This window comes from Ciconia boyciana, chromosome 8 (assembly GCF_034638445.1).
Source record: "Ciconia boyciana chromosome 8, ASM3463844v1, whole genome shotgun sequence".
Taxonomy (NCBI): Eukaryota; Metazoa; Chordata; class Aves; order Ciconiiformes; family Ciconiidae; genus Ciconia; species Ciconia boyciana.
In genome coordinates this window covers 45,588,483-45,603,105 of record NC_132941.1, presented here as the reverse complement: position 1 = coordinate 45,603,105, position 14,623 = coordinate 45,588,483, and the positions used below count along the sequence as shown (strand labels likewise).

Sequence of the window (14,623 nt, the reverse complement as noted above, 5' to 3'; positions counted from 1 at the left end):
TAATGTATCTGGGCATAAACAGCAGTTCTAGTGCTCTAAAAATGTGACCTGGCTTTTGATATAAAATTAAAACTGGTGCACAGAGAGGCTGAGAATGGAGCAGTAATAAAAATCATAGGACAGGGTGTATGGACCAAAAATGGTGTACTGGAAACTAGCTTTAGTAGGCAGCCCTTTGGGGCTCCTGGAGACTTGGACTGGGAAGGGGAAAGTTGGGCTTTATTCTTATGACTGCTGCTCCTGCTGCTTGGATTTAGAGTCTGATGTTATGCTACTGGACATTGTCATGCTCTTCCTTTCATTGCATAGGTCCTGAAGAGACAGCTGGGTGGTGAAACGTAGATACTGGTTTTTACCTAGACATTCAGTGGGGCCTTTGCCTTTTGAAAGTCAGACCTGGGTGCATACAGTGACCATGATCATAGAAAGGCATTGTTTTTGGTGTCCAAGCAGCTGATATTGGTTGGTTTGCCAGATAGTGGAGGGCTGATAAGGTGATATGTTTCACTGTTAACATTCCCCACCACCAGCAAATTTGAAAGTACAAGTTCTTGCCAAAGGCAGACAATATGTTCTGTTCTTCATTGTGGGGGTGTGTTTGCTTTAACAGGAGGAGAACAGGGAATCTAGCAACAATAATAGCTTTACAGGCCTTCAACTTTGGGGTTTTTTTTAATTTTATTTTGTTTTATTCTTCTATAAAAAGGTAGTTTAGGAAGATAATTAAACAGATTCTCTTCCTCTCACTTCTCTGTCCTGCACCCTCAGCTGAAAAATTCAAGGCATAAAAGTCTGACTAAAATATAAACCTTACTGTACACTCATGATAACATACTGAAAACCTTTTTTTTTTTTTTCTTCTTTCTAAGGAACCTTTACAGGTAAATAGTAGCAGCTGGATCTCAGGTCAGCAGACAGATAAGATACATTTTGGTTAATGTCGTCTTATCAAATGGAATTGTGAATACAAATACTTACGTTGTAAGTTTTGCAAATTTGGTCAAAGTAAAATATATAACTGGCAGTTAAAGTTGTATTTTTGTTACCAGGGTTGTAGTGTAACCTCTCTTATCACTAGGCAAATAACCTCCTTAAAGAGGGATTTTCTCCCTGTGTGGACCTTTCTCCTCTCCTTCCAGGCTTCAGAGAAAAGTACTCAGCCCAAAAGCACCGGAGTCTTTCAAGACGAAGAGCTCCTCTTCAGTCACAAACTTCAGAAGGACAATGATCCAGACGTCGACCTCTTTGCCAGCCCCAAGAAGTCAATGGTGAGTTCAAAATCCTCCTCTGAACCTGCTATTGAAAAACAGTCTTTGAAGTGTGCAGCTTACCAGTGTTCCTTGTTTGAACATAGCTTAAAAGTCATTGATTTCCAGGGAGGGCCAAGTGCTAATATCAGTTCAGGCATCATGCGCCAAAGGAGATGTGCTTTTGATCTGTGACACATCTTTTCTTTACCCTTTGTCTCTTTAGTCTGCAAACCGTGTCCTGAAGCCATCGTCTGGAGGAGGGCTTTTTGGGGATGACGATGAGGATGATCTCTTCAGTACTGCTAAAACAAACCTTCCGGTATCTGTTCCTCTACTGTAAATGGCTTATAAAAGACGTTGGAAAGAAGTGTATTGAAGGGATTTTTTCCCATATATATTCCCACAAGAAATGAAGTGACTTCTCAAATCTTTTTGAGATAATAGAAGTGGCTGTTGTGACCGACGTAGGGAACAAACAGATGTATTAGGTCTCCCAAAGCTGGGATGAGAGGATTCTTTTTCTTTTTGTGTACCACTGGGACTGGCTTAGGTGTAAGAGAACACACCTGAGCAGAAATCAGAGTAGTAGAGTTTGTATTGTTTAACTGCTTTATTGTTTATCTTGCTAGTATTACTTCCCTGTAGTTCACGCATGACTGATGAGCCTTGCTCTATGACTTATGTAATTAAAGTCTCTGCAGGTTGGTTTGATTTAAGGTAATGAATGCGGTATTAAAATCCTTGTGATCACTGGATTGTTTTTAGATGGTGAGCAGCTGCAGTATTGAACTAGACTGCATTACAGGTGGTCTGAGGTCATAACATGCATTCTAAACTGCTACTCTAAATGTATTTAGCTCGATTAAATTGAAGTCAACTTTTACTTTAGTCTATTTTCATGTCTATAGCTGGAAGTTGGGCTAGAAAACTGGCAATAGTTCCTGGAAACAGTTTCTTTGAGGACTGTGTAAGGGGTGGTCTTAAGTAATTAGCGCTTGGCAGCTATATATGGAGCCTGTTTGCTTGAAAACATAAAAATAGCAGTGTTCCTTAGCTAGCTTTGTGCTTTTATTTTCACTGCTGTCCTGTGCATGAGGAAATATGTATACATTTAGAAGTTTATTGAAACTCTCATTATTTATTCTTAGCATAGACAGCAAAGGCTGTGGTAGGCTAAAGGAATGGAGTGGAAGGCCCTTGTCATTGCAGAGCCCAAAGGCAATGCCTACGATGCATTGCAGAGTCAAAAGATGTGGCTAGTTTTCTTTTCAGATAAAAGCAAGATTTTAAAAAGCTTTGCTTGGGTTGTTTGGGTTTTTTTTTGATCTGCAGACCATGCTTTTTACCCAATTCATGTTGACTTGTGCTCTTAATGCTTTCAGAAAATAGCCGAGAAGAAAACACTTAAGGCTAGTACTGGCTCTTCCTTGGAGAGCAGTAACCTTCTAGAAAATGCTTTAAGTGCCAAACGAGATGAAGCTCTGAAGGCAGTAACTACAGAGGCAAGTACCTAAATCTTCTGCCTTGAACAGCATGCAAAGAAAAAGGAGATGTATCATTTTGTTTTAAAAAAGTCTCTTGGAAAGATCAAAACTAATGCCTGGATTCTCTGGCTGCAAAGCAGCAAAGACAAGTGGCCAAACTTGTCTCTGCTTATCAGCAGGTGCCCTGTTACTAGCAAGAAGTTTAAATGCTATTGATACAGTCTTTTATTCATTGCCCACACACTTATAAGGGCAAAGTACAAGGCAGTGACGAACTACACCTCAGGTCCAGCTGGATTGAAAACGGATTGTTCATTCTTCTCTGAAGTGCCAGTGTCTGTTGGAGTGAATGTGATCTTTAAATTATAGGTAGGCTTTCTCAGAAAGGAGATCAGGGCATGCAGCTCATATCTGTGGCCGTTGAGAATCTTGTCTTGGAGACTTTATAATGAGCAAACAAGACTCCTGCTCCTGTCCTTAATCTTGCAGAACCGAGGGTCTCTGGGAGAGGCAGTCTGGATCTGAATTCAGGCTTGTGCCTCACCAGAACTGCTTGTTGGATTTCCATCTGTAGGAGATTAGCTTTTCATTGTGGGGAGTGGTTTTTTGGTTTTTGGTTGTTTTTTTTTCTTCCCTGGGCTGAGGAACACAGAGCAAGTCTGTAGGGCTAGTAATTAGCCTGTCTTCCCTTATGGTGAAGTATTCCTTGAAGTGTAGAACCATGCTCATCTTTCCCTTTTTTGTAGCTACTGACAGCCTGGTATAGGAATGATCTCAGCCTGAGGTTCAGCTGAACACCACATGCATTTAAGTGGAGAACGATCTCCTCAGACACTGGGATTCCTCTGTCATGCTATCAAGACCCCCAAACCACTGTCCTAATCCTTGCAAACCCTCAGTTACTGCAGCCTGGCTGAAGGAGCTCTGACTGCCCAGTCACACCAACATTAGTACAGCCTAGCTCACAGAACCATGGTAGACTACAAACTTGTGGAGAGCAAGCCCTGGGAAGAGCACCTTAGCTGATGTGGTTCATCCCTGAGTCCTAGAATTGACCCAAGTCTTCAGACCAAAAAGCTGCTCTTGCTCTTTTAGTCTAGTCTTATTTCTGGCACTGATGGCCTGTAGAGGAGCAGTCATTTCTTTGAAGCTGTTTTCCTTGCAGGCTGAGAGGTACAGTTTTGTAGCCCTCTTGGCTTCCATGTGTGCTTCATTGAAGTCTGTGGCCCTATTATAGCCCGTCACAAAGAGAAAAGTTAGTTATATCATGATCTGGCAACATGGCTTCAGAGGGTCTTAGGGGAAGGAATAAGCAAGGAGTGAGGGTAGCTGTCACAGTTTGATTTGAGTGGTGTTGTGTGTGACCTGGAGAAGATGGAAGTTGTTGGGTTACTGTGGCAAAGTATAATATTGGGTAGAAGGAGGGTGAAATGAAATGTGATAATGAAGATGGGGCTATGGCATGTGGGGAACTGAAGCTGAAAATTGAGTGGCTGTAGTTCTGGTGGTAGAATGTGATGATAACAACGTATCTACAGAAGAAATTGATAAGCAGTGAGCTGCTTTGTATAGATGTATTAATGCAAACTATGGTCTGGTTGGCAACAACTTGTCTTCTTGTTTAATCCAGTGTGATTCTGTGCAGAAATCTACAGGTCCTGTTCCCATTAAAACCAAAGAGCCCTCATCTCGGATTGGAAAGCTACAAGTAACTAACTTTACTGGCATTTTGACTTTCAAAAAAAAAAAAAATCTTCCTTGCCTCACTGATGGCTCTCCCTGAAACAAAATCTTTTTACTTCCTTACCTTACTCTTGCAATTTTATTATTTTTTTTTCAGATGGCATATTTTCTATTACTTTTTCTGTACTGCATGTTTAATATTATTTCCCCCTCCCATTTCAGTCCTGACTCTGAGCAGCGCTATTTACTCTATTTGAGGGGCAGAGGGTGGGTTCCACTTTGACCTTCTATTCTTTTTAGGACTCTTAGGGGTATGTTCAGAGACTCTTAGGGGTATGTTCAGAGACTCTTAGGGGTTTGGGGTTTTGGTTATGTCCCTCTTCTGACATGAAATGACTAATAACTGTCTATATCGCAGTATCACAATGTCAGAACCATTGTTGTCTTCAGATAGGATACTGAGCTCCATAGGTGTTTGGTCTGACATAACATGGCCATGCTGTTCCTGCAGCTCTTATACAGAATAATAGTGTCAAGCACTCCACAGGCTTAGTGAGACAGAGGATGTGGGAGACACAGAAGTGCATAGGTGTGAGAAGGGCCAGGCACTTGCAGAAGTAGAACTTGAATGCCTACATATGCTAGTTCTTGCTGCTTCTCTGGAGCCATGCTTGCTCTTGAGCAGTATTAACATGATCTCTTTTTGTGTGTATGTTTTTGTTTTCTCTGTTTTTTAGGCTAACTTAGCTATTAATCCTGCAGCCTTACTACCTGGTGCAATGCCTAAGGTCTCCAATGTAAAGTCCCCCTTACCAGTTCTGGACACTCCATTGCATGAGCCCAAGGATGTACAGAACAGCGAAGCCTTCTCTGCTGCAGAAAACAATGAAGAACTAGGTGTAAGCTTTGATCAGCCTATGCAAGCAGATACCTTGCACAGCGCCAATAAGGTAACCTTGGTATTTAGGAGGATAGAAAGGGGGATTAGAAATGCAGTCTGTCCTTGTGCGGGAATTTGTGTTTTGATATGCAGGTTCTGCTAACAGTGTGGTCTATCTGAATCTAAATGGAGGTGTGGAAATCTAATTCCCTCTCACTTCCGTGGACCACTGAATAGAAAGTCAAGCCTACTACATTCTTAGCTCTGTTAAGGGGCTTATGCATATGCCTAATTCTGTGCCTTTTTAAGGTACATGTGTACATTCCCCAAGTACAGTGGTTTTCCCTATAGGTTAAAGGTATTTCAGCATAACATCTTGTCCCGTCCCAGGAGATGCCAACCTGAAAACCATAAAAAAGGCATCTCTCTAGACTAACTATAAAATACGTTATGGACAGCTGCTATGGCAAGATATTAAGAACACATCACTGCTGTAGGCTGACCTTTACTTCCTCTGTGGATAAAAATGTCATGTTGTCCTGAACTGTCACTCCCAATTCTTTTTCAAACAAAAACATTGTTTTTAAAGAAAAAACCCACACAAAACCAAAACAAAGTGTTACAGCTTTTGACATGGCAGATCTCTGCATCGACTCACTTGTTTTTTATTCATACCTTCTACTTTATGGACTGCAAAAGCATATTCTAATTAAAGATTTAGTGGTTCTTTAAAAAAAAAAAAAGCTTGAACCATGTAGTTAAGATTTGGTCTGGGTGCTTATGATTTTATAAATCTCGTGGGTTTTCTGAGAGCAGCAATTTGAACAAGATAACTTAGGATCTTAACTTTGATTCTTTCTTTGCTTAATGCTGCTGGGGCTGTTCATTACTAGATGAGCAGCAGAGATGACTTAGGAAGATGCAGCAGCTGTGACCACAATGGCCGACATGACCCCTTAGTGTCAAATGGGTTTGAAGCTTGTACATCAGACTAATGCATTACCATGTAGGCATAGTTGTTTCCAATAGCAGCATGTCCTGCACCACAGACAAAACCCTCTATCGTGATACTTTTAAATAGGCTTGCAAAAGAATAGAGCTCCTGTAGCTGCATATGGTCAACCTTGAATGTTCATTTTAGCATAGTGATGATGCATGTTTGTTTACAGAATTAATCTGAGAAGCAGCTTCTTGGTAACTATACAGTAAATGTTTTTTGTGGCTTAGGTTACATGTTTTAGTTTTGGTGTGTCATTGCTTCTTGAACCTTTCAAGTTTGAGTTTAAGCTGTAAATATATGCAGCCAAATGCACTTTTTTCTAAAGTCTGGAACAAAGCAACCTACCCAACATTCTGGCTGTCCTTTCAAAGAACAGTGCATGGAGCAGGGATCAGTTTACTTCAAGCGCATCTCCCTTCCATCATAATTTTCCTGTTTTTCAGCCATGCTCTGATAAATACAGCCCCACACTCTGAAGGCAGATGTGCTTCTACAATGATTCTGGCAAAAGCACATGGCTCCTTTAAGCTGTGTTACAGCACATCCATCCAGATTGGCCTTCTACTCCAACACAGCAATTAACAAAAGGGAAGAGGAGGTTGTACTGATCTGTTTCCTACCTGTGTGAATACTCCTGTCCATGTGGGGACATGGTAGAGGCTATAATGGAAACTTGCAGGGGGGCTTTTTTAAAAGCAGCAGAGGAATGAACTGCAGCAGGCTATGCATAAAATTAAATTAAATGGAAAACATAATTAGTCATGACTTGAACAGACTAACTGCACCACAGAAGCCCCTGGATTAGCAAGCTGTCAGATTGAGGTACTACCTAAAGCTGAGAGGTTAGAGTGGCTTGCTGACCTGTGTTGTGACTCTCTACTTGCGAGTACTGTTGCTTTTGTACCCCAATTCCACCTGCTGTGGAACGACCAGAGGGCAACAAAGCAAAAGTCCTGGGTTATTATTCTGAACCTTACTGCAAACTACTCCAAGCTTGAGTGTCCCACTTGTCCATCTTTCCCTTTCGGAAAAATGGACAGAATGGACGATGCTAAGCTGATGATGCATGGTTCCTACTGCTTCTCCCTATAACCTAAATCAGTGTCTGCTCAGCATTCCTTGCTCAAAATTCTCAACTGAGTATTTGTTTAAATGTACATGTAGCCATTTAAGTTACTTAAACCAGAGCTGTGAGCAGAACTTGTAGTTAATTTAGTTTCAGTGTGCTAGTATTAAAGGGGTAATGCATGTTAACTGCAGTGTTGTGAAGGCAGACAAAGTGCTACAAGGAAACATAACAGGAATCCTAACCTGTCTTCTGTGAATTGTGGGGCTTTTTTCCTTCTGTATAACTCTGTTCTGCTTTTACTCCTTTCTTGCAGACCAGGATCAAGGTTACAGGAAAACGAAGACCCCCTAGCAGAATGGCCCGCCGTCTAGCTGCCCAAGAGCCTGAAGAGAGTGAGGAGGTGGACAGTGCTAAAGAATCGCAATTCTCTCTACCTAAACAGATGTCAGCAATAGTGAACATAAAGGAGCCTCTTGCTACTGAAGCAGAGTCCAAGGAAAACTGCTTTCTCTCTGGCTTGTCACTGCCAGCTCATGGCAGCATTTTGTCTGCTGGGACAAACAAACTTCTTCCTCCAGAATCCACAGACCAAGGGGATGATCTGTTTGAATCAGAAGACCTTTTTGCAAGCAGCTCAACATCCAAACCAGCTGCACAAACAAAGTTAAAGGAGGGAATGCCAGACAGTGTGGCTAACAAACCCATCAAGGGCAGGGAGAAAAAGCCTGATCTGTCTGTTCTGGGTGATCAGGACAGCAGTGATCTCTTCCAGCCTGTACAGCAAAAATCTTCAACAAAAAGCAGCCCTATACCTTTTTTGGAGGAAGAGGAAGACTCTCTCTTCACCTGTCAGAAAACTGGAAAAAAGGAGTTGAAATCTGCTGTCCGGCAAGCCGTTGACCCTACCGCCCAAGATATCTTTGAGGTAATGAGTGAGCCTGCTACCTTGGCCTTTTTGATCCCCAGGGCCTTATGCAGACCCCTCTACTTAGACATAGGCTTAATGGAGGTTGCTGAGTAGTAGGATGCGGTGTGCAGGATAGGTAGTGAACTGTCAATCATGCTCTGCTACTGGGCAATAGAAGCCCTTTCTTTGGATGTTCATCCTCTCATTAGCAAGAGTGGATTGAAAGGTGGAGCCTTAACACAGAGCAGGCATGTCACTGAAATGTGCTGTGACAACGTGCCTATGATTACGACCTTTTTCAGAGTAATACAAGTATTTGGTTCTTATCTGTTAGCTGTCTGTTCAATGCACAGCAGCTCAAATAACCCTTTTAAAAAAAGGAATAAAGTTGGCATGCTGGGCAGCCGATACAAGCCTCTGTGTGCTGTACTTGACCTGTGCACAGTCCCACACTAAGGCACTTCTGCTGAGTTCTCCATGGGGAGAAGGGACTCAAACTTCTTCGGTTTGAGAAGCCCAAGGCTGTCAGTCTTCTAAACATCTCAGCTGCTGTGTACAGATAATTTGACTATTCTCTTGAAGTGTGTTATGTATTGATGAGTTCTCTATGCTTTGCTCCAAGGATGATATATTTGCTACTGAGGCAATTAAACCAATGAACAAAGCAAAAGAGAAAATGCCAGAGACTAACCTGTTTGATGATAACATTGATATTTTTGCGGATCTCACCATAAAACCAAAAGAAAAGAAGACCAAGAAAAAGGTGGAACAAAAATCCATATTTGATGATGATATGGGTAAGTGTCTAATGTCTTGCTGCTAATCTCATAATATTGTCCTGAGTTGCATTTATTGGAGATGTTTTTAGAACCCTTTGCTTTCTTTTAAATTTTCAACTGCTCTGAAATCTCTGGTCGTCTTTGGATTTTAACATTGGATGAGAACTTCCTAGATTTGTAGAACTAGTATGGCATTTAAATGGTTTAGGACAGTGTATAAAATTCTTCTGAGAAGGAATAGTTTAATTCCTGTAGGGATTTTCTCACCTGTGGGAATTAGAAAACTCCTCTTGTCTGGCGTAAGAGACTAATCTCTTGTTATGGCTCTAAGACATACATTCTCTGTTTCAATTTGCACAGCTTTTTGTATCATACTTTCAGATGAATCACTGATATGAAGAAATTAGCATCTCTTCCCACCCCACCTTCACTATTGTGTTGACTACCTTGGAGCCCATAAGATTTTGTTTACATCCATGTATACCCAGAACAAATTACAAATACTATACCTGAAAGCAAAAGTTTGCCTCTTATAATTTTTTGAAAAGCAGCATATAGTAATGTGAAATGATGCAAAGCATGCTCTTTTCTTGTTCTCCATCACTGGAGGTGTTGAAAGTCATTTGATCCCCGACAGTGTCTGTTTGTTCTCAGGTTCTTCATGTTTATAGCTCTTCTTTGGGATTGCATGTATTTCTTTTCCTCTAAGACAAAAAAAAATTTCCTTTCTCCGCTAGCTTTGATTCTTGTCAGTCTTGATTCTTTCTAACCTATTCGAATTGAATCTGACTTATCACTGTTTTGCTTGGACTGCTGTTAAGCATTCCAGCTTGATGGAATGACCCGGCTGAAGTCTGTAAAAGTGTTAGAAAACTTTCAAGAGAATGAACATCTTGAGATTTCAAAACCTTCTCAATTGATATAAAAAATAAGACTTAAACATTTGTGGGCAAGGTATTTTAAATATGTATTGGATTATTAAAATATCTTATTTTAATAACTTACATTTTTTCATGTAGCCTATAGCAAATTAAAGAATTTCCCAAACAGCTACCCCTTCCAAATACTTCAGCATAAAAATCCAGACTTGATGTTGAAAAAAACAGTTGTAGAGTGCCACTTGAAAGTCTCTTGGAAAATTAGCCACAACAGAACCTGTCGTTTGCACTTCCACTTTTGACATCTACTCTGGTGCTAGAGCTTGTTGTTTGATGTCACATCTGATTTTGATACCTATAGCATCTACAGCACCCTGTATCTGATAGACTTCATCTTCCTCTAGAGTGTTGACTGTTTTGTGGTGCAGCCATAGGTGCAGCTACTTTGTGCCCAAAGCTGTGGAGCTCCAGAACACCAACAGGAGTGTAGGGAAGATGCCTGAAGGTGAGGATGCCCTGCTGGCAGTAGAGTGGTAGAACTGGCACTTGCCTATGCTTCAGGTTAAGAGTTGGCTTAAGTGATCATGGTAGCACTTTATTAGGGCTGCATATTGTTGCCTTAGGAGATCCTTTCTGCTGCAAATAAAACAGTAAGTGGGTGCAGTTTGGGGGAGGGGTGGGGAGTGGCGGCTGCAAGCTGCTTTCCTTCTTTGTCCTACCACAGCTTCTAGTCACCATTTACTACATTTGTGTTAGGCTTGTGGTGGCAGTATTAGAAAAACTCTTTCTCAGGTCTTTATCCTCCTGGCCTCCTCAGTGACCTTATGGCTGATGACAGAAACATCTTGATGTCACCTCTGCCTGTCTGGGAGAGTCTGCAAAATGGTGACTGAGCTTTCTTGTGCATTGACAAATACTGTTTTCCATGGCCAAAACTTTCCTATTCCTTAAGCCTTGTCATAAAATGGTAATGATACGTCTACTGCTGATGGCACTCACTGTACTTCCCCTCTGCTGTGAAGCTAATCCATGTGATAGCTTCTTGCTTTGGAGTGATGCCACTAGGGGATTACTCTGTTTTACTGTCTTTCTAAACTGCTCTTGTGCTGAAATGCTGTCCTGGATTATTCCCATGTAATCCCTATGATCAGCACAGTAGCAGACACATGCTGGAGTGGAAGAAGTAGTGAGAAGAGAAAGGCAAGCACATTGTGATAGGCTACTCCATGCTTGGCCTCTGCTTAAGGTTAGGATACATGCTGAACGCTGAAATACTAGTTTTTACACTCTGAACCAGTAAGTGGCTATTAACCTCTGTATAAAACCTGTGTTTTCTTAATAGGGATTCAAGACCAGTTATGTGCTACTTATACCAGCCTTGTGAATCACTAGTGATCCACATATCTCAGTCTTGTAAACTTTTTTTTTATCCTCTTATAGTCCAACTGCATAATCCGAGTATCCTAAATTTAAAACCTTAGTGTATAGTAAGAGATCTGCCGTTGTGTGTGCCCAGGAAACCTCAGGGCAACACTTCAGCATGTATATGGTAGTGGCTCCATATGGTAGCAGCTCCGTCTCTTTCCATGAGCACAGTCCTAAACACAAACAGCACTAGCCACAGCACGAACTGCAGGTCTGTGAGCTTTGCTGTTGGCACAGGGTATCTGGGTTGGAGGGTTTCATTTCTACCTGTTGTTATCCTTCAGGAGAGGACTCTGTCTTAATAGCAACATGATACTTTTCCACTTTGTGGTCCTAATTATTCGTAACAGAAATGCTTGTATTGAGGAAGGTGGTGGGACATCTTGATTCAGGACTGTAGACAGACTTCTTGACTATTCAGCAGAATGGCGGCTGTAGCTGTCTGCCTCCTTGCATATTAGTTGTGCTCTATTCTCAAGTGATATGCTGTGTTCTTATTGTGCTGTAGATTAAAGACTCTCATAGGGCTAGTGGATGTCGCAACAGTAGTTGTTAGCAAGTACCGTCTTTTTCCTCTTCTGATTTTCTTTGGCAACAATCTCGTAGCTCTTGGATCTCTCAGTTTCCTCAGATGCTAATGTTCTAGATAAGAGGGATGTTATCTGGCATTTGCATGATGGAATTTATTGGGGAGGTTTAATTTATTAGTACTTCTCAAATGCTTATGAGAGCTTGAACATGTTAAAATACAAATATTATTCTGCTCTACTGAGAAGAAAAAATATTCTTAATTTGACTTACAGCTAACAGCTCCCACATACGTCGTTACAAGTGCATCTAGAATCGCAAGCAGCAGGAAAGCATTTGTTTATCACAGAATGTCCTTGGCAGTCACTACTGTGTGCTGGAGACTCTTACGTACATGTTACTTCTGTTTGGCGGTCACTTCACAGTAAAATCTATCTTTTTTTTTCCCTTTAGATGATATCTTCTCTAGCAGCCAAGTCAAGATACCCACACCCAAAAGCAGATCTTCCCAAGCAGCTTCAGAAGGAAAATCTGAAAGCAAGACACTGAGCACATTTGATGACCCGCTGAATGCCTTTGGAGGCGACTAGCCAAGGGTAGTGTGTTGCAGAGAGGAGGCCTTCCTTGTGCGCTGTCCAGTACTAATACTCTGGATTCTCTAATCCAGTAGAACTGAAATGAGATGGCTGTGGATATTTAAATGAGATTACCCATTCTAAATGGTTAGTATTCTCTTGTGCTGGGTCTAATTGTGTTAAATGATATATTTAAAAAAAAAGACAGTAACTTCCTGCTATCTTGTTTCCATGGTGCCCAGATGAATATAGCCTGTGCAATACCTGCAATGAAGTAATCTATTATACAAAGTATAGTTTGTTTTATTGAGCAGATCTATAGATAAAATAATTGATAAATAGTAAATGGAGTCTGTTAAACCAGATCTGTCTGTATTTCTTACTTTCCTCTTCAATGCTTGCTAAGGACATCTGCATCATGACTTGAAAACAACCAAAACCACTATCATGCCTTGTCTGGGTCAGCTGCCAATCTACTGAGATAATGTTAGGGTAAGGCTGGGTTCTGTTGTCAGGTACAGCTTCTCTTATGTAATCAAGCAGTTAACAAATCTTAGTGCAGGACTTGACACCAGATAGAGATAAGATATTTCATATTGGCAGCTAATGTGGTCTATAAAAATAACAATGGTTAAAACTTATCTGCCAGAAATGGTGTGTTACAGATGAGCACCTAGTACTCCATGAAAACAACAGTAACCTAACATTGTCTTCTGTTCAAGCTGTTTTTCACCTGCCTGGATTTGCCAAAATTTTGCAAATAATACTTTCCAAGAAGTCCATCTGTACTGAGCATGCTTGGTCACTTCCAGGTTAACAAGCCTATGAGCATACCTTACTGCAAAGACTTGCTTGCGCCCAAAGGCTTACTGTCTGCTTTCCTTTCTCATCTGTAACACGTTGTAGGCTGTTTACAGGAGGTTACTATTTTGTGGAATCCCTTTAACTGTCCAATGCATTTGGCTTAACCTTCTTGCTTCCTGTATTTTCTAGATTGTCATTCTGGAGCTGATGCCATTAAACCATACTTGATGCCCAATGGTAGACACTTGCTCTCCTGCATGCATACAAGCAGAGCAAATGCATAAATGCAGAAGAATCAAATGTTTCTCTTATTTTACCAGTGACTGCCTGCAGTTCTGACTTTAAAACTAGATGCGCTGTTTTTATGATAGCAATGCACTACTTTATCTTCAACTCATAAGACTGTTCTGGTCTCTGTGAATTTAAAGCATGTGCTCAGAGGACTTCTTTGAGAGCAATTCCCACTTTCACTGAAGCCCTTGTTCTGAGACATCTGCTTCAGTCTCTTGTTTCTCAAGTTGGATTTACTTTATCAGGCACTGTAAATACTACAGCTGAAGCATCTAGCACTAATGAGGGTAAAGCAGAAGGGAAGGTTGGAAGGGATAAAGGAGAAACATCGTGTATTGATTTGCACCATAGGTGGGCCTGGCAATGATTCATGTTAAGTGGGGGGTAAGTTGGGAGTAGCAGCTTGGAAAAGAATGTGGGAGCTATTTGCAAATGGGTGCTTACAGTGAGAGCACTTGCACTTTATTTATAGGCATTACATCTGCTGCATATGCCTCATACATGATTTGGGCTGCTGCTTTACTCCTTTCTTCTGTGCTTAGAAGGGCTTAAAAGATGTACTGGGGGAGAGAGGAAAAAGATGGTGAATTCTATTTCTTTTCTGCATCCTCCTTTCTTCTTGGCCCTTCACATTAGTAACTTCTATTAGCATTGCAAAAAAGTGCTGTTCACAAGCCAAGAACCCTGGGGCCAAAAGCTGTTGGAGTAGAAGAAAAATAAAAGGTCCTGCCATAAAGTGTTTCTTAAACTTTAATGTGAAAGCTCAGTAGAGAAAAGCTCTTGATAGAAGGTTGGTTGTACCATGACATAGATCAAAACCTTTCCTCCCCCCAGTCTTTCTAAACTGGCACAGGGAGAGTCTCTTCCCCCTATTAAAATGTGTGGTCCTCAATTAACTCCTTGTAACAGACTGCAAATCCTGGTCTAGGCACTTCACTTTTGGCAGGGCTTGGTCTGAGCAGTGGCTTTTTTTAACTGAGTTTTGGCTTGGTGTGTCTCTTTTTGCAAACTTGATAAACTATGGCTGCATTTTCTGGGAAGGGCAGGGTTGGAGACTCAGCGTTACAGCA

At 41.2% G+C, this 14,623-nt stretch overlaps 1 protein-coding gene across 7 annotated transcripts in view; it reads left to right on the top strand.

The window, feature by feature from the left end:
* WASHC2C (WASH complex subunit 2C) overlaps window positions 1–13,589 on the top strand; it is a 39,180-nt gene extending 25,591 nt beyond the window's left edge. For 2 of the 7 annotated variants that reach the window (XM_072871408.1, XM_072871406.1), the window contains 8 exons: window positions 1,140–1,268; window positions 1,474–1,569; window positions 2,633–2,752; window positions 4,365–4,442; window positions 5,155–5,367; window positions 7,680–8,291; window positions 8,896–9,070; window positions 12,337–13,437. In XM_072871408.1, the coding sequence (XP_072727509.1) occupies window positions 1,140–1,268; window positions 1,474–1,569; window positions 2,633–2,752; window positions 4,365–4,442; window positions 5,155–5,367; window positions 7,680–8,291; window positions 8,896–9,070; window positions 12,337–12,473 (1,560 nt within the window). In that variant the 3' untranslated portion in view covers window positions 12,474–13,437. The other 5 variants (XR_012043974.1, XM_072871410.1, XM_072871407.1 and 2 more) reach the window with 5 other exon arrangements.
* The last annotated feature ends 1,034 nt before the right edge of the window (window positions 13,590–14,623 follow it).